Consider the following 21255-nt stretch of genomic DNA (forward strand, 5'->3'; position numbering starts at 1 on the left):
CACAACAAAGTGGAAATAAGCAGCCTCTGGTTCATTGAAGAAGGGTTTTATTCTTATTTTGTGAAACAGTGATTTGAGGAAACCTCCCCTAGAAGGACCGTGGGTTTTTTTTAGGAAAAATGGTATTTCTGCTCCCTGCTCTCATCGGCGTCCCAAGAAATCCCCGGGCCTCGCGGCCTGCCGGCGGCCGAGGACCCCCCCCCGCCAAGTTCTTCAATAAAAACACCCCCCGTTTTATTAATTCCCGACTTCGCCGTGTTCCCCGGCCCCAGGCGGCCCCAGCCGCGGCCGGCTGTAGCGGCAGCCCCGTTTCACGTTACGTGACTGACTCCTGGTGCACCCAACGGGTACTGCACCACCGGGGACAGGCGAACCGGTGCCGGCACCGACACCACGGCTCTGAGGAGCCCCGGTAGGAGCGGCCACGGCCGCCCTTCAGCCGAAAACAAGGAGAAAACACCGGCCTGGCAGCCCTCCACACACGGCCGCCCACCACGGGCCCCGGCCGCTGCGCTCCTTCCCACCGCCTCACCCTCGGCCCCGAGCAATCGAGCGCCGAACGACTTTTGCCCCGCCTGTCTCTGTCTGCTCCCTCGATACACTAGTTGTCGGTGGATCGGCTCGTTCGGCTTGGGGGCGGGCGGGGCGGACGCTCGTAGCGCGGGTTGCGCGGAAGGGGACGGGAAGGCGGCCGGCGCCATTTTGCAGGAAGAGGTGAGGGGGCGGCCGTTCCCCTGCCGCTGAGGCGGAGGGGGGGGATCGGCTCCGCCGGTCCCGTCCCACCGGGCGGGGTGTAGGTCGCTCCCAGGCCGGGAGGTGGGCGGACAGCCGCGGGACCGGCCGGTAGCTGGGAGTCTAGTGCGTTCGCTTCTTTTCCAGGGGCAGCCGGGCCTGTCGGCGTGAGGGAGCCCACCGTCTGCAATGGCCACTGTGAGTAACGCAGACCCCCGCCTCCCCGGCCTCCCCGGACCCCTTCTCCGCCGGCTTGCGGTACGGGGGTGGCGGTTCACCCGCCCCTGCCCCTCGTCGCGATGAGAAGGCGAACCGGCGCCGTCGGAGGAGAGCTCTTCTGCCCGTTGTGGGGGACGCTTGAGTGTTATTTCCCCTTCAAAGCGGTCTTTAAAATCATCGTGCTTGTCGGGGACTCGTTGGTAAAAATCTGAGTTACGCCAAGGTACATTTTTATTAGGAGGCGGTGGTATCGTCGTCCTTCCGTCTTAAGTTTTGGAAGCCGTTTTCTGTGGCTGTCGTGGGAATAAGGGAATTGAGGATTAAGTAGGGTCTGTTTGGGTTTGGGTTTTTTTTTCTATGTCATGTATCAGGTTCACCAGGGTACTTTCAGACTGGAAAACAAAACATGCTTTATTGATTTAGTCGTGGCATGGAGACGTGAATAACTTATTGATGTCAGGGCTATTTTTTCACTTGTGTAATGCTAGGTATGTAAATATTTGCAGAAGCGAGCTCAGTCAAGGTATCTGTAATTAACGCTAACATCTCCATGTTAAGTGATCCTCATCTTAAGAAAAAACGCTGCTTACAGCTGACACGTAATTACAAGAAATTGTTTACATTTCTTTTATCTATAATATAATCATGCAAAAATTAATTTTAATAGTGCTTTTACCTAATAGAGGAAAAAAACATTCAAGTGGAATCAGTAGACTTTTGCTGTTGTTACAGGAACCTGTTAAACCTAGCGGTGTTTTAGAACTAGACAGCTTAAGGCCTTAACTGTAAATACTTGACATAAGTCAGAAAATCAAAAGTGCCTTTATGCATTTGAGTCTTCATGATGCTGGTAAAACTTATTAAACTTTGTATGTTTATGCGGAGGTGGTATATAAGAAACAGATGCTTACTGATTTACATCCTGATACTCTGAATAAGACTTTTTATCTTAAACATACAAACGGTACCATTTTCTCACTTTTTTTTGAAGTAATCTTGTTGCATACATATGTAGTGTGCATATGCATAAACTTTTATAGAATCAAGAATATAGCACTTACAGAAAATCCCTTTATGTCAGTTTCTCAAAAGAATTTCTTTCTTTCCCTTACCTGGAAAATAAAGTTTTACAAAAGCACGCATGCTGTGGCAGGTGGGATTTATATTTTCCAGTAATGCGTGGTTTTGCGCAACTGCAGTCAAGAGTGTTAATAGTTTTGTGATAGAGTTAAGTAGTCTTTAATTTTTTTTAATTACACTTCTGACTCTACGTTTTGAGTGTATGATTGGTTATTTTTCAGTTATGCATGTGTACATGCATCATGAAAGTTGTCTATTTTTAAAATATAAGAAAGAGATCAGACTTTTCAGTTTAATTACATCACCTGGATATTTCTTGTTTAAAAAAACAAAACACAAAAAGCACAAAAATACCCCCAGTAAGAGTTGCTCATGTTACTACCTGAGATACTGTCACTGGGCCTCAGAGTTAATCCTCATGGTGAGGAGCCATTAGCTCTTTGGAGCCCTGTTGTTGAGACCATTTGCGTGCTCAGGGAGATAGCATTGCATCATTTTCTGTTTACTGTGTGGCTGAATCAGTTTCTGATAGAATCATCTTCAGCACTTGGAAGTTATGTTGACAGTACAACTCTGTGGTGTGAAGCAGATTTTCTGGAGACCGCAGAATTCATAAAGGCTTTATGGCTTACTGGCATTTTGACCACAATACTGATCTGTCTACAGTAATACTTGTTTGTAAATATGGGAATGTACTGAGTTTGCAAATCTGAATAACGCTGGCTGCACTAACTTAAGTTTTGCATGTGTTAAATGTTTACGGATCTTGAGAGCAAAAGAAAGAGGCTGAAATTACCATTCCTACCTGTTTTGATAATGTGTATCTCCCTGCGTAGTTCAGGGCTGTTGGAAAGTGTCCTTTGCTGGTGAAGAAATGTGTGTAAGCAGCTTCTAGATGAAAGCTACAAGAGGTATCTGGAGTCATACTATCTTGTGTCTCCCTCCAGTCTTTTAAGAAGTAGGAATATAGGCTGGCTAACGTGTTAACAGTATTGCTAGGTATTTCTGATAATCAGTCCCGTGATGGAATTGTGACAATCATGGAAACAGTGACACGCCTGGAAATAATCATGGAAACAATCCTCATCCATAACTTAGTTGAGGTTGTGGGGTTTCAGTGGTGCTATTTAAACTTTTCAGGGTTTTTTCCTTACATGAGAAGGCCTTTTAATAAGTGTTTTCGAGGCTTTTGCTTTACTTAGAGTACTGTTACTAGTAAAATATAAAAGTAATAATAAAATGCTTTCAAAACTTGATTTTACAGAAACACAGTTAATCATAATCAAAATTGTAATTGAATTATCAAGTGAGGATTTCTCTTGTGATCCACAAAGCTGTACTTAAACTAGTATTTTTGCTAGCACTATGTAATACTTATCTTGTTTTTGTCTTCTCAGGTGCTCTGTAACAGAGCAAGATTGGTCACCTACCTACCAGGGTTTTATTCCTTAGTCAAAAGAGTTGTAAATCCCAAGGCTTTTTCTACAGCAGGTTCCTCTGGCTCAGATGAGCCTCATGTTGCTGCTGCACCTCCTGATTTATGTAAGAAAAAGCAAACTCATTTTCTTTGAATTCGTGTGCTATCAGAACTTTGCACCCAATGTAAATTTGGGAATTCTGAAGTGTGCCTTTTATGTCAGGGCCCTGACTTTTACTTGTGTATCATGGTTACTTTGGTTATACATGATTGTGATCAAATACAGATATTTGTATGGGAGAGGTTGGTTTTTTGTTTGTTTGGGGTTTTTTTCCCTTTCTTTCTAGATGTGATGACTAAAGCAAGGCCTTGACTTTTGCAGGTCCGAGAACTGTATGGCCAGATGAAGTAATGGGTCCATTTGGTCCTCAGGATCAGAGATTCCAGTTGCCTGGTAATATTGGTTTTGACTGTCACCTAAATGGCACTGCTTCTCAGAAGAAAAGCCAAGGTTCAAAAAGTCTGCCTGATATATTAGCAGAGCCTTCAGCAAGTGAAAGGCATGAATTTGTAATGGCCCAATACATAAATGAATTTCAGGTAAGAACAGGCTTCTTCTATGTGAAACTGATATTTCTTGTTTAAGAGGAACATAACTAATGTCTCTTTCTCCTGAAAAAAAGATACCGTTGATTTTCTAGATGGTTTTGAAAGATGAACTTCAACTGGGGTGAGTGAGAGATTACATAGAACCTAGCTGAAGTTTTTTCTTTTAGGAGAAAAATATTTCAGGGTGTGGGGTTTTTTTTTACTGTATGTCTAGGCAGTGCTTAGTGAAATAGCATTTTAGAAGTGACTTAATTATATGGATACGAGAAAAGAAAACTTCGATTTCAAAATTTGCTGTTTACCAAGTCTCACCACTTTTTATCAAATGGAATCAGTAGTTTCCTCAGTATTTCATTTAATGTTTGGACGGTGTTTAGATCTGTCTGCTTAGTTCTGACAACCACTGAATTCACACAGGAGAAGCAGATCAACGTACCTGAACCTCAGGTCTCACAGTGAGACTGCATTTTGGTGATGGGACAGCTTGCAGCAAGTCATATGCATTATTAACCACAAGCAGCTCAATAATTGCTAGTACAATTGCAACTTTTCAACAAATATTTAGTGCTACTAGCTAGTGGCTCTACTTTCCAGGCTCTCTGAGTTTGTGGCACGCTCAGACTTTGGAAGTCAACTAGCAAATCTCCATTGTAAAAATGCTGTATAGTGTTTTTTGTAAGCGTACCATTGTATTCTAAAGTGTTCAGAAAACATAAACTTCTGGTGAGCTCCCCAGATTCTGTTTTCAGCTTGTGTGGATCATACGCTCTGTTAAAAGCCCAGCAGAAAATTCTAGTCTTCTGTTTGTTTAGTGCAAACCAGGTGCGCTGAATGCAATGCCTGCTTTCTAGCAAGATTACTTCTATAATAAAATGGCCGGTGCAGCTGCTGCTGTCCCAAATGGAAGGGAGAAACTGGAAAGTGCAGAGGCGGGTTTTGCAACTGGTATTCAGAAAGCAGTCAACAGGCTTCGTGCTAGTGGCGTTTAGGAATCCGTGAACAGCATTTAACTAGTGAAACTGCGAAACTACTCATCTTAGGAGAGGACCCAATTTTGAATGATGGGATCAGCTGAATACAGGAACCTCCCATAGGTTGCTGCAGCAAGCCGGGGAAAAGCTCATGCACCAGTCCTTGAACCAGTCAGAGAAGTGTCAAAAGTTCTCTGACCTCTGTGTACCTGAGATTCATGTATTAGTTCTATCTGAGCAGAATAAATGAGCCTACCAGCATATTGATATCAGAAAGTGGTAGTGATCTTTGGAAAATGGCTATACTATCTTGATGATAGCATGCCTGGTAAGCATATGGACTATGTAAGTGATGTTTAGCTGGATAGTATGGGAGTAGTAGACGAAATCACAATAAGCTATGATTCTTAGTAAGAGAAGCCATCATATAGTTAGGAAGAAAAGAAGGGATTTACCAGCATAACGGCGTGGCTTGTAGGGCTTAAAGTACCAACTGATCCATCCCAGTGACTTTGCAGGTACGTGTGGAAACATGTATTGAAACTGCAGTTAATGGCAGTTGTTTGTCTGTTGTTGTGTTTATTTTCTGATGTTTTTTTTTCCTGTTCTTGATTGTTAACTTCTAGAACAAAGATGCTAGCCACACTGTGTTTGCAGTGTAATAGTTTTTTCTAGGGAGAACTTTCAGATACAAACAGGTGTTAGGTAGGACTTAATGTAAATTACGGCATAGTTAGACCTAGAATAACTGTATTAAGGCATTCAACACCTATTATATAATAATTGCTATCCCAGAGGAGGCAGCTGTTGTTACTACCTTCTTAAGGGCATTTTAAGCTTAAATGTTAGATATCTAACTTACAGGTGCTCCATTTGTAACTTACCACAAGAATCTGCTTTGGGTTTTGTTGGGTTTATTTAGAAACCATAGAACTAAAAAACTGTGCAGAATTATACTGGAAGACTGTTCTGCTTTTCAAGCTACAACAACTAAAGCTGAAAATACTGACAGTTCAGAGCTCTAGAACTGTTGTGTAACTTTAAAGTTTTATTCTTGCTCAGGTAATGTGTGTGTGTCTGAAATCTATCAGTTGCTGTTACATTGTATACTTAAGGTCATTGGTTAAGGCTTTGAGATAATTTCTGTATAGGTTTAAGTAATAGGTAATATCTGTATCTGTACCACTTTTAATTGAAAAAATTTAAGTCTCATTGCAAATCATCTTTCTGTGAAACCGCTTGAGCGTATCAGTAGACATTTAGTCACAAAAACATAGTCTGGTGTACAAAGTTATTCCTGTTATATATTAACAAATGAGAAAGTTACAATTTTTGTTTTTCTCAGGGTGCTGATGTTCCACAGAAACAGCAGATAAATAACGCTGAAACTTACTTTGAAAATGCAAAGGTAGAATGTGTAGTACAAGCTTGTCCTGAACTGTTACGAAAAGGTATATTTTCAGTTTTATTGACAGCTGAGAAATATGTAAGTAAATGCTCTGATGTAATTGATGCCACAGATTGTGTAGTAGAAATAATCCAGAGTTAATATTTTACAAAAGAAAACTACATACTATAAAATGAAAACTGAAACTTTGCTGTTGACTTAGTATTTCATGTAAAATTCAGTGCCATTTAAATTCAAGATCAGCTGGGGTGGGGAGTAACTTTCAGCTGCTTCTTTAGTGTCAGGTAGATTCTGGAGCTAATTCACTATCCAAAAACCAGTTTGTGACAAAATCAACTCTTTTGGCAGTGCTTCTTAGTAAAACAGCAAACTGAAGTTATGGAACTTCTGAAAGCGTTGGTCTTGTATCTTTTGTTTTATTCAAGAAGGAAATGATTGAAATTAAATTGGAATAAAACCTTCTAATTTTAAAAGTGATATACTGAAAGAGAGAAGAGACTGAAATCTGGCTGAAAACTTGGTCTAGATGCTGAAGAGAGCAGACTTTTCAGAGACCTAAGAAAGAATGAACCTTCGGACTTAATTCTGGGAAGTGCTTTTTTCCTCCCATACTGAAAACAGGGCTTCTTGAAGCCTAATTGTGACTTCGGTGCTTCACGTGCACTCCTGTTTGTAGTCCAATAGATGATGTAGGGAGAGTATCAGAATGGGCTTGGACCTTTTCTGCTCCAGGAGAAAAACTGTCACAACTCATGCTGATAGTATGCTACCGATACCAAGTCTGCTGTCATGTCCTAGGACATAGATCTGAGACATTTCTACTGAAAGATTTAATGTAAAAATCACTGTGCATCATGTAATGTGGCTTAGCCAGTTCTCACATGTGTGGAGAACTGTGGTGGTGTTCAATTCAAAAATACTGAAATATTACTGTACTTGGGTTTGTGTCTTTGCAAAGAAAGACACTTGTTTGCATGTTCTGAAATGTGCAGAGTAGTGGGGCTTTTATCATCTTGCAATTAAATAGGAGGTCTTGAAATAGCAAACTCCACTCCCTAAGTTGCTTTTAACAGGACGTTACCAAGGTGCATTAGTTTCCACAAAAGCAATGTCAGCATTTCAGACCAGCATGCTGTTTGCTGGATCTGATATGAAAAACACACACCTATCTTGGATTTAAATGAAAGGAAGGCTCTGAAGTAGGGTCAATAATTAGTCTAAAACTGAAAAACCATAAGTAGAATGTAAGAGCAAGCCATAACATGCCAGTTTCACTTATTTTTAGACTTTGAGTCAATATTTCCAGAAGTGAATGCCAACTGTTTAACAGTGTTAACTGTCACCCAGAAGACTAAAAATGATATGACTGTATGGAGTCAAGAAGTGGAGGATGAGAGAGAAATGCTGTTAGAAAATGTAAGTAGCTGACAGTAGCATGAGCTTATTTTTGTTTGTTGATGAATCTTCTGTGAACTATGTATTTTGGTCCATTTCTAGCTCTGGTCATAATAATACTGTATTACTTTTTAGAGTTTTTTGAGCTAAGCCTGTGTTCTCTTGCTGATAAAATGGAGAACTTTTTTCCAGCTTTGTAGCTTTTTGACTACTCTACATGTCTCAGAACTATTAAATTTTTTATAGTGGAGTGAGTCAAAAGTATGCTAAAATGTTTTAAAATGCTACAGTAAATTAATAAAGATACTTGATTGTTGTCCTGTTGTGGTTAAAAGGCAGCAACTATTTTGTCACCTCATTTCAGCTTCAGTACAATGCATTTTGTAGGATTTCACTGCTGTCTTTGTTTTTCTGTGATGTAATTGCGATTCCATTACTGAGTCTGTTGATGAGTGTGCATCCTTACTTGTAAAAAGTGGTTGCTCTTGTTTGGGGTTTTTTTTCATTCTGATAATGGATACAGTTAATGCTTTTAGTCTAGGTATCAGTTGTATCTATTACATCTTAACCATCCTCCTGAACTTTGTCTTTCTGTTCTGTTGCCACTAGAGGTCTCTCTGAAAGTCGCTTTATTTCACATTCTTCAGCATTTTTGGGTGTGTACTCCAGCAGGTGTCACTGTTCACCACTGCTGGCACTTTTCTCAGCACCTCAAAATACCTTTCTCTATATTATGTGTTACAATTTTTATAAAACTAGGAAAAATCAACCTGTGGGATTTTCATCTGTATAGTGAGGGTCGTATTTATGTTTGAGAATAACTTGGTAATGTCCATTTCAATCCTGTAAATTGCAAATGTAGCCTGTATAAAGCAGTGTAAAGGTTACTACAAAAAAAGGAAGAAGCAGTCTGAAGGATCAACATAAAGATTACACACAAATTAAAATTCCCTTCATTTTAGTGTGTTCTTCTCTTTGAATTATTTATGGTCTGTTGGTCTTTGGCATTGTAATCTGGTCTAATTATATGTTAATTGGCATCTTTCTTCCTTGTGCACCTCCCTGTCAAGTCTAATATAGTCATTGTAGGGGTGTTAGGATGTTAGATGTAACCTCCCGGCCTAAAGGTTACTAACAGCAAATTCACAAGTAAATGGTCTGTTTGTTTGCTTCATAGATGGTTAGCAGTAACCTTGAAAATACTAATTTAATGTGAGAGGCTTGTGCTGAAGTAATGAGGGTTATGTACAGCCAAATCTGAATGTTTACAGTAGTGAATCTCAAGTGTTTATTAACCTCACTCCAGGTGATTGCTGAGGGGTTGTTACAACACTGGATCAAAAGATACACTGTATCAGAAATGTAATGCCTAAAATGCTGTCTTCAGATGGCTTACTTACACTTGTGACTTAATTTACAGTTGAATCATAGTTAATCATCAGAGCCATCAAACCTCAAAATACAGGACAGGTTACTGTAAAGGATAAACTTCCCTTATTTTGGACCATTAAGGCTCTGAAGCTGAGTAACTATAATAATATTTCTATAAATTTGAAACCTTGAGCTGCTAAGGGCAGTAATTATAGAGAACAATCCAATTTTTATAACTGAAAGTAAATGGAGTATTTATTCAGAAGTTAGAAATATTTCTTCTTTATGAGATTAGGGAATTTCTTTCATGTTTCAAGGAAGCTATGTGAATTCTATTTGTGCTTTAGCTCAGTGTATTCAGCTGTTTAGATTTTTGCACTGGGACATGTTTTTCTCAGAGTGCATGGAGGGTTTTAGGACCATCACATGTCTCGACTTCTGTGGGGTGTTTTTGTCACTCACCTTTGCAGGTTTCTTCAGAAGTTTTTATGGGCCCCTGCTGGCCGTCATAACATGGGTTGAAAACTGCTGGTCTAGGTGATTAAAAGCACATAACTGAGGTCTCCTGTTGTTGCTGATTTATCTGTGGAAAAAATGTGCTGTGTAATCTGTAGCTCGTGTAATTCTTTCGTGGTCTGTGTTGTGATGTCAGGATACAGGAGCACAGCTTTGAATCTATCTGGTTGAATTTCCTTCTGTATCTGAGAAACAGATAACTGCAACTCAACACCAAATTTAAAAAAAATAAAAAGCTTAATTTCTCAAATTAGCTGATGTGAAAAGTTTGCAACAAAAAAAGTAAATTCTTTAAGCTGTCTCCTCAGAGGATGGAGATTTTTGACGACACATTACAGAACAGGGAGCTTCTTGGCATGGTACTTAACTGAAAAGACTGTTCTCAGGAACATCAGCTGGTGTCCTCCAGTGTAACTGAAACATGACCTACAATTTTGATTGTCAAATAGTGAGAGATTTTGAAATCATCATTCATCCTGACCACCAATTCATTACAACAAGAGAATTGGTGTAGATTGGTGTAAAAGTCAAGTGCTTATGGAACTGCTTGCTATCATGAAGCAAAACTAAAACGGTTCTTTAAAATCATTTGCAGTTAAACATTTGTAGTGCAGGAAGAGCTACTGTCCTCTTGGCTGAGATGAGACCTTACAGAAATACTTTCTTTTTCATGTATTTATAAAAATATATTTAATGCTACATTTAGTGTCAAATTTGTGGAGTTCAGGTGAGAACTGTAAACTCATGGAAATAACACAGAAGTACCTGAAGTAATGGTTGACTTCTTAAAGGGGATAACGGGTATGATTGCTATCTGCATGAATAATCAAAGCAATTATGTTATTCCTTGTACAAGCTGTTAATCCATTATTGACTGGCCTAAGGAACACTTTTAAATCTCACATGATTGAAGTAGCCTAATTTATGCCATGAATTCTAATCCTCTTAATATTATTAATATTTTTATTGAAAGTGTGCTGAATTTCTCATTTTTTACTAGAGGCCAAAAGAAATCTGTGCTTGTTCATTTTCAGAATATTTTATATGTGTTCCAGCGTGTGTATATATATGCAACAAAAATCTCATTTGATATCCTTCTTTCCCTTTATTTTTTTTAAGTTCATTAATGGTGCCAAGGAAATCTGCTATGCGATTTGTTCTGAAGGCTATTGGGCTGACTTCATTGATCCATCCTCAGGACTGGCAGTAAGTTACATGCTGTGTGGAATTCGTAATGGGACACTACTATGCCCTAACTAGCAGTGGTATTCTGTTCTGTATGGGTTAAATCCAGCTTTTTCATATGGCCCAAAAGCTGTTACCATGCGATAATTTCTTTCATAAATTAAGACAGGATAGTAACCCTCAGCCAGTCCCCATAGTGTGTCAGCTGTCATTGCAGTTGGCACTTTGGAGAACATTGTTCAGCAATGAAGTTGAATTCCAGATAACTATAGAAGTTCTATGCCCAAGAGCTCTTGGTCACTGCACAATAGGCTGGTTATGCCTTCCAAAGGTGACTTGGTAGTCCTGACACCTATTTGTGTAGATGGATGTTTTTAAAAAATCTCTTTGCCCTAGTTAATTGTATCTTTGTTATGTAGAAGAAAATGAATAGCTTGTTTCTGTTAAACAGCATCGGCATTCATTATCAGATTACGCCAGTTCTCTGGAATAGCTGACAGTTTCTTACCAAGATATCTGTGAAACATAGAGTCTTAAAACTTACAAGAGAGAATTGGAAAGCTTCTGTCAAAGCATGAGTGCGTATGTATTTTTGTCTGAGAGCTAGCTGTTAAAGCCATATTATAGTTGAACATAATCATGGCAAAGCTCAGTTTAGTGGGTTTTTATTTTAAAAAACTATAAAAGCCAGTGATTTATCGTGTCGAGGCAAATGGGTTCAAGAGGGGATGTTTGTAAGGTGACCAGGCAGTTGAAGGTGTATATGGTGCTTAAAAGCTTCCCAGAAATTCCATGCATTTAAGGAATAGTTACATATTGATGAAAGTAGGGTTCTGTCTTTGGGCTACAGTTCAGTAGTAACATCCTTGCCAATAACCTGTTCATCAGAAGTAGGCTTTTGGTTAGAAGCTTCCACCTGAGACAAAGCAACTGAAATACCTGTTTCCAATTTATGCACGTTTTTGCTCTTCAAAGCATCTTTCTTTGCAGGGGGCTCATTGAAAAGGTACATGTCTTATTTTTGCTATTTCACAGAAGGGTTCTATCCTTAATGCCTGTAGAAGTAGCAGAACCTTTTCAAAGCACTTGAGCTTTTTTGTATGCATGATTGATTAGACATTCAAACACACTGATACGCCTTCAGCGCTCTGTCGGTGGCGAAGAAGAATCTTTAAATATGGGGTATCAGTATAACCAGAGGTACTCTGCTTAGTTTCCTGTATAGATTTCATGAATAAAACTGTATATAAAATTGCCTCCAACAGATGCAACTGGTACTTCTGGGCTTAGGTTTTGTTTTACAAAGGGGTAGTTTTGACATTTTAAATGTTCTTGGAAATGTTCACGTGAAAAATTCTCTTTTTCCACCTAGTTTTTTGGACCTTACACAAACAACACTCTGTTTGAAACAGACGAACGCTACCGCCACTTGGGATTTTCCGTTGATGATCTTGGCTGCTGCAAAGTTATTCGTCATAATATCTGGGGTACTCATGTGGTTGTAGGAAGTATTTTCACTAATGCTGAACCTGACAGCCCTATCATGAGAAAACTAAGTGGAAACTAGCAGTCATCAGAGTTTCACAAGTTCTTGTGACCTTTGGATTCTTTTACTTGATGATTCTCTCTAAGTATTGTCAGGAAATGCCACACTTTAAAGTATTCTTAGATAATAAAGTAGCTGTTATTTATTTTAGTCTTTGAATATGTGTTCACCACATGTGACTTAGAATATTAATTGACAACATTCAAAGAGATACCTTTATGTGCCATGTGAATTTTAAGCTGTGAGTTTCCTTCATCTTGAATGAGTTTAAACATATATGTACATAGCTATCTGCATATCCTTTTTTTAATACTATTTTACAAGCCACACCTCTTAACCATTTTGTCTTGCAGTGTCTGACAAATCTGTGCTCTTAGTATTAAAAATCCTGATGCCACTGAAGTTTCTAGGAATTTTGCCGCTTACTGGAATAAGTAAGTGGGGAAAAAAAGCGGAATAAGAAACAAAATTGTTCTCCCAGAATATAGAACTTAATAAAAACTGCAGAAGTTAATGCTGGACTAATAACTCATTTGCTGTTCTAGAATGAAAATGATGAGATAAGCTTTCAGTGGTCTCTTAACTACAAGTAATACTTCAGTAGGGGAGTGTTCACTTGATTGCTACATCCGGAGACTCAGTAAAAAGTCTTAAATTACTCTATAATCAGTCATCTCTTCATTTTTTTTGTCTTCATGTTGGTTGGGATTCTATTTTCTCAGTGTTAGCTAAATATATTTAATTAGTACAGTGGCTTTTGTAACTTTCTTAGGTCATTAAATATATTGTGGAAAAAAAAATGGTAATAAGGCAATGCTTGGATGCCATCATTGTTTTCCTGTACTTGGATGCAATTTAGACTTGACTCTGTGGTATTTTGAAATACCTGTGCAAAGAGCAATTATAATCAATTATTGCAATTATGATCAATTATAAAAATATTTCAACAGGAAGGTTTCAGTAAACTAGTCAGTCTCTTCAGGCATCATAAAAACAATCGGGTCCATTGAAGCTACTGGAGGGAGAACAGTGAAGAAGATTCAAGGCACCTCAAATACCAAAAGTGTCAGCTGCCTCACTACAGAGACTAACAAACAAACTAGATTTTAATCTCATCGCAGTCAGTTATCAGGGCCATTTGTTAATAAACCACTGCAGTAGCTGTGCCAATTCATGCAACAATGGGAATCCTTCAGTCTTGACTCTGTCAAAATGTAGCGCAACTTTTGTCTGGATAATGGCTGCACAAGATGATGATCTGAGAGGTTTAGCTTCCTGTCAGACAGCTAGGGATTTTAATCATTGTGTCTTTTTCCAATGTTAACTAACAATTATGGATTTAAAACTTGTTCTAGGTTTGTATACTACTTCTGTGCCCTACTCAGGATCTAAGCCAGTTATCACCAAAGTCTTTTTATTGGCTTTAATGGGTTTAGAACCAGATCCTTTACCAAGTGCCTATATCTGTCCTTGTTAATGATTGCTGCAAGCCTGTAACTTTGCTGGATCGTGGAGGTGGAAATGAGGAAGACTTTCCACTGGAGGAGTGCCGTCTGCTCTAAATTCACTCGCTAAGCCAGCAATTCAGAGGTTATCTTGCTCACCTACCATCATTGTCATCACTGTGAGCTCTATCCTGTGCACATTCCAAGGTTGAAGTGTATGGCTGTTGAGGCAGGATTTGTTTATCATTTGTCATGGAATTTGTGCTATATTTCCAGAGCCCAAGTTCTTTGACCTCTGCTCTACTGTCCAAGAAAGTTGTATTACTTTCAAGTCTTTTATTGATACTTTTTTTCTCATTCTCATCAAGAGGATTAAAAAAGCTTGAGAAGCTGCAATGTGTCTTGTCTGTTTGCAAAATACAATCATTTTTCAGAACACAAATTAGCTCATTTGATAAAAGAGGGGTTAGTGTCTCGCTGGACAGTAGATTACACTTGTGGAGACCTTTGTTGGATAAATATTAGACAAACAAATTCTTTGCAGTGGTTCACATTTTAACTACCTTGAAGACTCTTGATGCTATCTTTTCTTCAGATGACTTTGCTGTACATGCCTTTCTATGTTTTAGAAAGGGTGGGAGCTGTCAGGCAGCTATCCAACTTAAACTTGGGATGCTAGTTCTTGAGTTGATGTTCTTTAAAGCTCTGTCCTGTAAAGGGCTTTTACAGTGGCTTTTCAAATGGGTTCAACCTGAGCCAAAAATCTCACTGAAAATAGTGGGAGTTTTGCCTTGACTTCACTAATACTAATGTTTCATGCCAGAATTTGAGGGGGAGGTATGATTTCCTGCTATTTTTCTAAATAAAATTTTCTTGTACATATTCATTCTCAAAAGAGGCTAGAACTGTTCCAGTTCTATTTCCTTCACATTGGAAGAGCTATACTGTGTATTAAATAACTTGCTACTATGAAATAGAAGTTCTTGAATACAGTGTAACTGTACTTCCGATAATAAAAAACAAAACAACTTTCAGTGTTACAAAATTAATTCCTTTCTAGGGTAAAGAAACAAGTGCATAAGAGCTATTGTATGTAAGGTCACATCTGCCACCTTAGCAAAGATTACTGTCCTGTGGGAAGTACTATTTTTGTTATTTCAGAGAGGCAGTTAATTTCTAGATGTTATTAAATCATTACCAAATATACTAGAAATTTTTTTTGCAATAAATTCCATAAAAACGTACTTAAAGTGGTGATGCTGGGCATCACAAGAGCAGCACTATTTTTGTGTAGTAAAGTGTATGTCACTAGCCCTAAGATATGACGAACTGAGTTAAATGTCTTTCCACAGAATTCCTAGTAAAGGTGAGGAGAAGAATTACAGAGTTGTCTTTGTCTCTCCTATAATATCTTAGAACTAATCTTACGTGAGCTATTATCCTGGTGCAGTTCTACACCACCACAGTCTCCTAAATAGCTGGTGCCATCACTGCTAAGGACAGTAGTGGTGACAGGATTTTAAGTTACAAAAATAAATTTGAAACCAGGCTTAAAAGTTTTAGTAGGGATAAATACACAGAACAAGATACTGAGAGAAATGGCCAGTTCACAGCTGGAAAGAGGTGGTTTTCTGTTCTGTGGAAGATGAAAGCCCTTACAGCATGTCTGAGCTCAGTGAAATGGGAAGACATTGCATTGTTGGTTGAATCAGTACAGGAAAATACTTAATTATCTTGAGGTCTTCAGTGCAGTGATTGGGATCTTTCTCCTTCCACCTGAAGACTCTTAAAGTTTAGGCTTGGTGATAGCTTTTACTTGGATTCCGGTAGAAATGTTCAAGTAGCAAGTACCAAAAAAGCTTCTGTTCTCAGGAAGCGGAAAGCTTGTATGGTTTTCAGTGCCATGAGTGTTCATGCTTAAGCTGTGCTACAGTAAGAGCTAGTTGGAAGAGTTGTGCTGTTACCTAAATAAGATGAGGTGACTGTGGTGGGTAGGACAGAAGTACAGTATTTTAACAGATTGAAGATTGTGTATGGAGGAGTCTATTGCAAATCCTCTACTCCACCATTTTGGTTCAGTTCAGTGAATTCATTGATTTATTCATGATAAATGAAATGTAATAGCAAAATAATTGTATGACTTGCCTCATGTGGCCAGTCCTTTTAAAGCCTCTTTTTTTATTGTCATGTCTTTTTTACTCACCATCCTCAAAATTGTTGTTCCCCGTGCATACATTTATAGCAAACAGGAAAAATAAGCCAGGTAGTCAAATGGCTCTTGTTTATAAGAGCATCAATAGTGAAGAACTCTATTCTCCTTCCACCAGCAGCCACCTGGCTAGAAAAAAAGCTCTCTAAACAAACCAAAGGGGCAAAGGTACCTCTTGGGGGAGAGGGCCCCTTTTCTTTGACTGCCATCTTGGCTGCAGGCTTGCTGCCCTTTCTTGCTAATTGAGGTGTCATTCAACAAGAGATACTCTGGTTCATAAACCCGCAGGAAAGCACGGCTGTAACTTTAGACAGCTCCAGGTAGCTGATCCAGAAAGGTGAGGCCGCAGGTCGTAAGCTACTTTGTCACGGTAACATACATAAAACTTGGTCTGTGAGCTTGTCTTACTCAAAGCTTCTGTCCAGTCAGGCTAAACTAACGGCAGAAATCTGGAAATATAGAGAAAAAGCATGAATTTGGAAGAACTGAGCCTGTGTTGATGCCATTGCTCAAATGATTTGAAAAAAGTACAGAGTGGCAATACAATTTTTATACTTGGTGATTTGTATGATCCAAGACATCAGAGCATGCTTGCTGTGCTCGTTTTTCCCCTCTGCTGCACCCTTAGACAGCAGTAGAGCAGCTCTCCATGCAGTTTGCCTGCTGGACTGAAAGAAATGTGAAAGCTGCTGATTCAAAACGTGTGGAATTGATATTCATGCATGCATGGTCTGAAATGTCTGATAAATGCAGATGAGGAGGTTATTGTTGCATTGTGTTGCGAAATACACAGCATATATATTTCTGAAATCACATGCTTAAGAAACGAGGTAACTTGCTAAACCACAGTGTTACCACTTAAAAGATGCCCATGCAACCATTATATTAAATGAATTCCCTTCCTTGCTCTTGAGGTAATACTTTGTGGACCCTGATAACAACCCTTGCATTTGATAGCAAATGAATGACAGAGATGCCTTGTCAGCATCGCAGCAGAGGTATGGAAAGTTGGCTGATGAAGGAGAATGAGCCATGTCTATGTGGATTAACTGGTGAGGGCTAAAATGCCTCACTTACTTAATCCGAAGTGAAACATTCCAAGTATGGATATTTGTACATATTAATCCTTCTACCAAAACAGGGCGTTTTCACCCAAAATTTTCAATATTTGTGGGATTTTTTTCAATTTTTCTTACACAAAGCCAAAATCCATACACAATTACTGGTGTTCTCTCTGAATAGCTGTTGTTACCACATATGCATCAATATTTATTTTTTCACTTGAGCTATCCTTGTGCACATAAAAGTTGACAGGAAAACACTCTGGTTTAAGCTTCCCTTTCAAACAGCAGAATTTTACACCGGCTTTTCAGGACCCTCCAGGAAATCCACAGAGATAATCCAAAGCTTGAAAAGTTGCATTTTCATAGCTTGTGTCTCCATAGCCTTCATGGCTCCTGACGAAGTCTTGCTGAGTAGATCCAGAGTGCAAATTCTACTGGTATTCTTGAGTTAAGATAACTCCTGTTGAAAACAAGGTGTCCTCCTGTTATCACAGAGCTTTGATTAGTTATTAACTCAGGGTAACAGTAGGAACGTAACGCAAAATAGCGTAGCAGTGAATTATTTCCTAAGGAAAACAAGGCAGAAAGTGTTAGTGCTGCTGCTCCAAGACTGGCTTGTGTGTGCTATCGGGGAGGGGGAAAAAACCTCTCACTAGCATATACTCACACGGTGGCTATATTGTTTTGCCTTTTAGTATCAATACTTTCTTGTATGTCATTGTTCTAATTGGATGCAATTCTATTTGGTTGGTTGTTGGGGTTTTTTTCACTTGAAAAAGCATCAGATGGGAAGGTACCACTTATAGCTAGGTGTGCTGTGAAAGGGAACGTGAGGGTTGGTCCAAAAGAGTATCTTCTGTGCAATTGCTGTGTCAGGAATAAGCACTAAGGTTAGTCAGAATTTCCAGCAGAGACTCATTGCAGGTAAGATATTAATGTAGAGTAAAGTTCCTGCAGTTTATTTTAAGTGCTTACCTTTCCTCTTCAACCATAACTTCAGCAGAGCTAAGTAATTTTAATTGTAATTAGAGTGGTGAAGCACTGAAGTTTTGACCCTGCTTTTAAAACTGTTGGCCAAAGAACTTCCATCAGCCATCAAGACCTCAGCTACACCTGAGCACTAATTGCTGCCACTGATATGGCCTGGGCTTTTTTTTTTTTTAAACTTGTTTGGGCAGTTGGCCAGCTGTTTTAAATTATTTCATTGAAGCCAGCATGCGCTTCCTGTTCCAAGCAGGTCAGTTAAAGCCTTTTGTGCCCTCAAGTTTTCGTGCAGGCTGGCATTTGCGTAGGGGAACTTTTCCCTAAATGTGGAAGTTGTCCAGGAGCTACATGCCCATATGCACACGCGCACCCGAGGCTCGCAGCAGCTGCTTGATGACAACAATAACAGCTTGTATCAGCTGCAAGAGTAAGTTATGTGTTGGCTTTTTCATAGGATTCTGCTCTGTTAGAATTCTCTTTGTTTCCAGGGGAATAACGGCATCTGACAGCCTTCTTTGTCGGGAGCGGGTCTTCGCCAGGGGACGCATGCAGTGTTGATGATATATATGGCTTAGGTCTGGTTTAGAGGTGCAAAGTTTATTTTTGCCATGTGAGGGTTTTCTGTGCCCTGTTACTATGCAGGGTTTAACCTTAGGGTATGTGTGCCAACATGTGCCTTAACCAGGTGACTGGATTGTTTGCTTGTGAGCGCATCCCACACATCACACTTAAACACAGAAACTCTTAAAATAGCAAACTCTAGCAGCAGCACAGCAAAGCTGGATTTGCTGCAAGGCACCAAACCAACGCCATTCTCTAGTTAAACAGAACCCACCCACCCAAGGGTTACCAGGGGAGGCAGATTTTTGGCAGGTGGGTAATTGGGACTCAATGAGCTGCAGCTGTGTCCCTCTGCCCTGCCCTGCCCTGCCCGGCTTGTCCTGCAGCACAGTCCTGCAGTGGGGCCTCTTGCGCCGAGCTCCTGAACTAATCCTGCTTCTTCTGAGAGTATTCGGTCAATGTTGTGTCGCTTCGGCGTGGGTAAGTTGTGTCTGTGGGATGCTCTTGTCTTTTTGGCTCTGAATACTGTGAAAATAATTTAAATTGCTGTATGAGTATGTGCGTCTCAAGGCAGTGAAGACCCTATAAATGTCCTACAGGTTTCGGAGAGGCTTTGTCTGGGCTTGTGCTGGTGGTGGGGAGGATGGGGCTCAGGAGAAGGGCAGTCCAGCGCGGTTGCGTGAATTCCTCCTCGGTTTGCAGGTGGCCGCAAACCTGCTCTCTGAGCAGCAGTTTGAGGAGGGAGACCCAAGTGTGACATCTGATGTGGTCTTTGCTGAGAAGCTGATGTGGTGACAGGAGAAAAAGCCTCAAGATATTCAGTGAACTCGTGTTGCTAAAATTCTTGGGTGGTTTTGTACCAGCTGGGGTTTCTTGAGGGCTGACTTTGCTGCAGAGACCCCGAGGCTGTTGCCCAGAGCCTCCAGCTGATATACCATAGAGGTGTCTTAGCTCAGGAAAACCTGAAGTTGAAAAATCTTGAACCAAGTAATTCACTAATTTGAATAGAACTTAAATGCTGGAGTGGAGCTGATGAGCTCAAGATAAATGTGGTTATTTAGTTATTTTCCAGGACTGCTTTGTTTACTTGCAGGAGTTAGATCTATTTCTCTTTTTATTTTGTCCAGTGATGTTTGCTCCCTCTAAGGGGGAGTGTTGTGTGGCAAGTGTGTTTTAAGTCCAGAAGTGGATAAAATTTCAAGAGTATTGAAAAATAGAGGTTGGGGATGAATAATAAGATGAGAAGACCCAGAGGTGCAGGAGCAAGGTACACTTGTATAGAGGTGTGGAAAAGGAAATTGGGGTGTGAGGGAAAAGGGCAGGATCATTGCTGACTTGGTACTTTGGAGTCTGAGAGGGGAGAAAGATCAGAAAAGTTCAGAATTTAGATACAAAAGCATAGATGATAACATTAGTAATTCTTATAGGTAGGAATCAAAGGAAACCCAGGTATTTAACTCCATCCTGTTATTTATGAAAGTCATCCAGAGGAACACAGGACTTTCAGCTCAGGGGATTTCCCTACAAGCCGACATCCTCCTGGTTGTGCCCGCAGAGTTTGGGGGATAGGACCCCCCCATTCCTGCCCCTTCCCCTCCTGCTGCTCCTCTAATCCCCACCACCAACACAAAACGTGACCATGTCCTTCCTAAAAACTGCTCAGCAGAGTACAGCTTGTGCAGGCGTGACTCTCTTCCAGCATCTTGTCCCTTCCCAAGGGAACGTGTCCCATTTCATGACCCAGATATTCCACAGAAACAGGAACGAGTGCAGGGCTGGCCCACTGCTGCGTGGGGTTTGATCTTTGCAGCCCTCCAAGGCCACTGCTCTTCCAGCTAATCTCATTAAAATCATGAGAGCCACACACCTCCTGTTGCTTTTGCCAGTTTTCTCTTTTCTCTTTTTTTTTAACAAAAAACTTAGTAATCCCTATGTATATAGTGAGTGGTTCAATTTGGAAAACTATTTATTAGGCACCTAAGCGCAGGGATCCTGGGCTGTATGGACCGTAGCCTTTCACGGCAGACTGTGCATGTTCAGCAATGGTCTGTGAGCAACTCCTCCTTCTCCATGCACATGTCCTGTCCTCATTTTTCTGAAAAGACATATATATATATAGATGCATGGCGTATGCTGTATATAAATATGTATTGTACTTCTAGACAGATGGATAGTAGTGTGCCTGCCTGGCTCTTGCACAAGTTGAGGTTTTTACATGCACACACAGGGTCAGAGGCTGAAAAATCTACCTTTGAACGTAGAAATCCTTTATAAAGGAGGATTTTCACAAACAAAGCTAACAGATCAGGTTCACTGGCATGCCACACTGGCAATTTTAGAATAATTCCTCTCTCTGCCAGCTTTTTCTTACTGTTCAGATTTTCTGCTGGGTCTGTGGCTGGAAAATTGCTGCAGACTTGCTGAATATTTGGTGTTGGAAGGGGCCTTGGGAGGCTGTCAGGTCCAACCCCTGCTCCCTGTGGGGCCAGCTAGGAAATCTGTGAGTTTGAAAAGACACTGAAATGTCTATGAGCAAAATGTGA

The 21255-nt window shown here is 40.1% G+C and overlaps 1 protein-coding gene across 2 annotated transcripts; it reads left to right on the forward strand.

Annotated features, from left to right (window-relative positions):
* Positions 1-669: 669 nt before the first annotated feature.
* Positions 670-14290, forward strand: MMADHC (metabolism of cobalamin associated D). Of its 2 annotated transcripts, XM_069780718.1 has the most exons (8): positions 670-714; positions 880-930; positions 3429-3573; positions 3831-4048; positions 6374-6479; positions 7722-7852; positions 10838-10924; positions 12276-14290. In XM_069780718.1, exons 2-8 carry the CDS (start codon positions 922-924, stop codon positions 12468-12470), a joined length of 891 nt encoding a protein of 296 aa, XP_069636819.1. In that variant the 5' UTR covers positions 670-714; positions 880-921; the 3' UTR covers positions 12471-14290. The 2 variants fall into 2 exon arrangements, with proteins under 2 accessions (XP_069636819.1, XP_069636818.1); XM_069780717.1 differs by lacking the exon at positions 670-714 and having other exon boundaries at positions 738-930.
* Positions 14291-21255: the final 6965 nt, after the last annotated feature.

This window comes from Haliaeetus albicilla, chromosome 4, assembly GCF_947461875.1.
Source record: "Haliaeetus albicilla chromosome 4, bHalAlb1.1, whole genome shotgun sequence".
Taxonomy (NCBI): domain Eukaryota; kingdom Metazoa; phylum Chordata; class Aves; order Accipitriformes; family Accipitridae; genus Haliaeetus; species Haliaeetus albicilla.

Bases quoted from the DNA above. Each gene is read 5' to 3' on its own strand.
- MMADHC (XM_069780718.1), top strand. The intron at 3,574-3,830 runs GTAAGAAAAAGC...TGACTTTTGCAG, and splicing joins TGCTGCACCTCCTGATTTAT to GTCCGAGAACTGTATGGCCA. The intron at 10,925-12,275 runs GTAAGTTACATG...TTTTCCACCTAG, and splicing joins ATCCATCCTCAGGACTGGCA to TTTTTTGGACCTTACACAAA.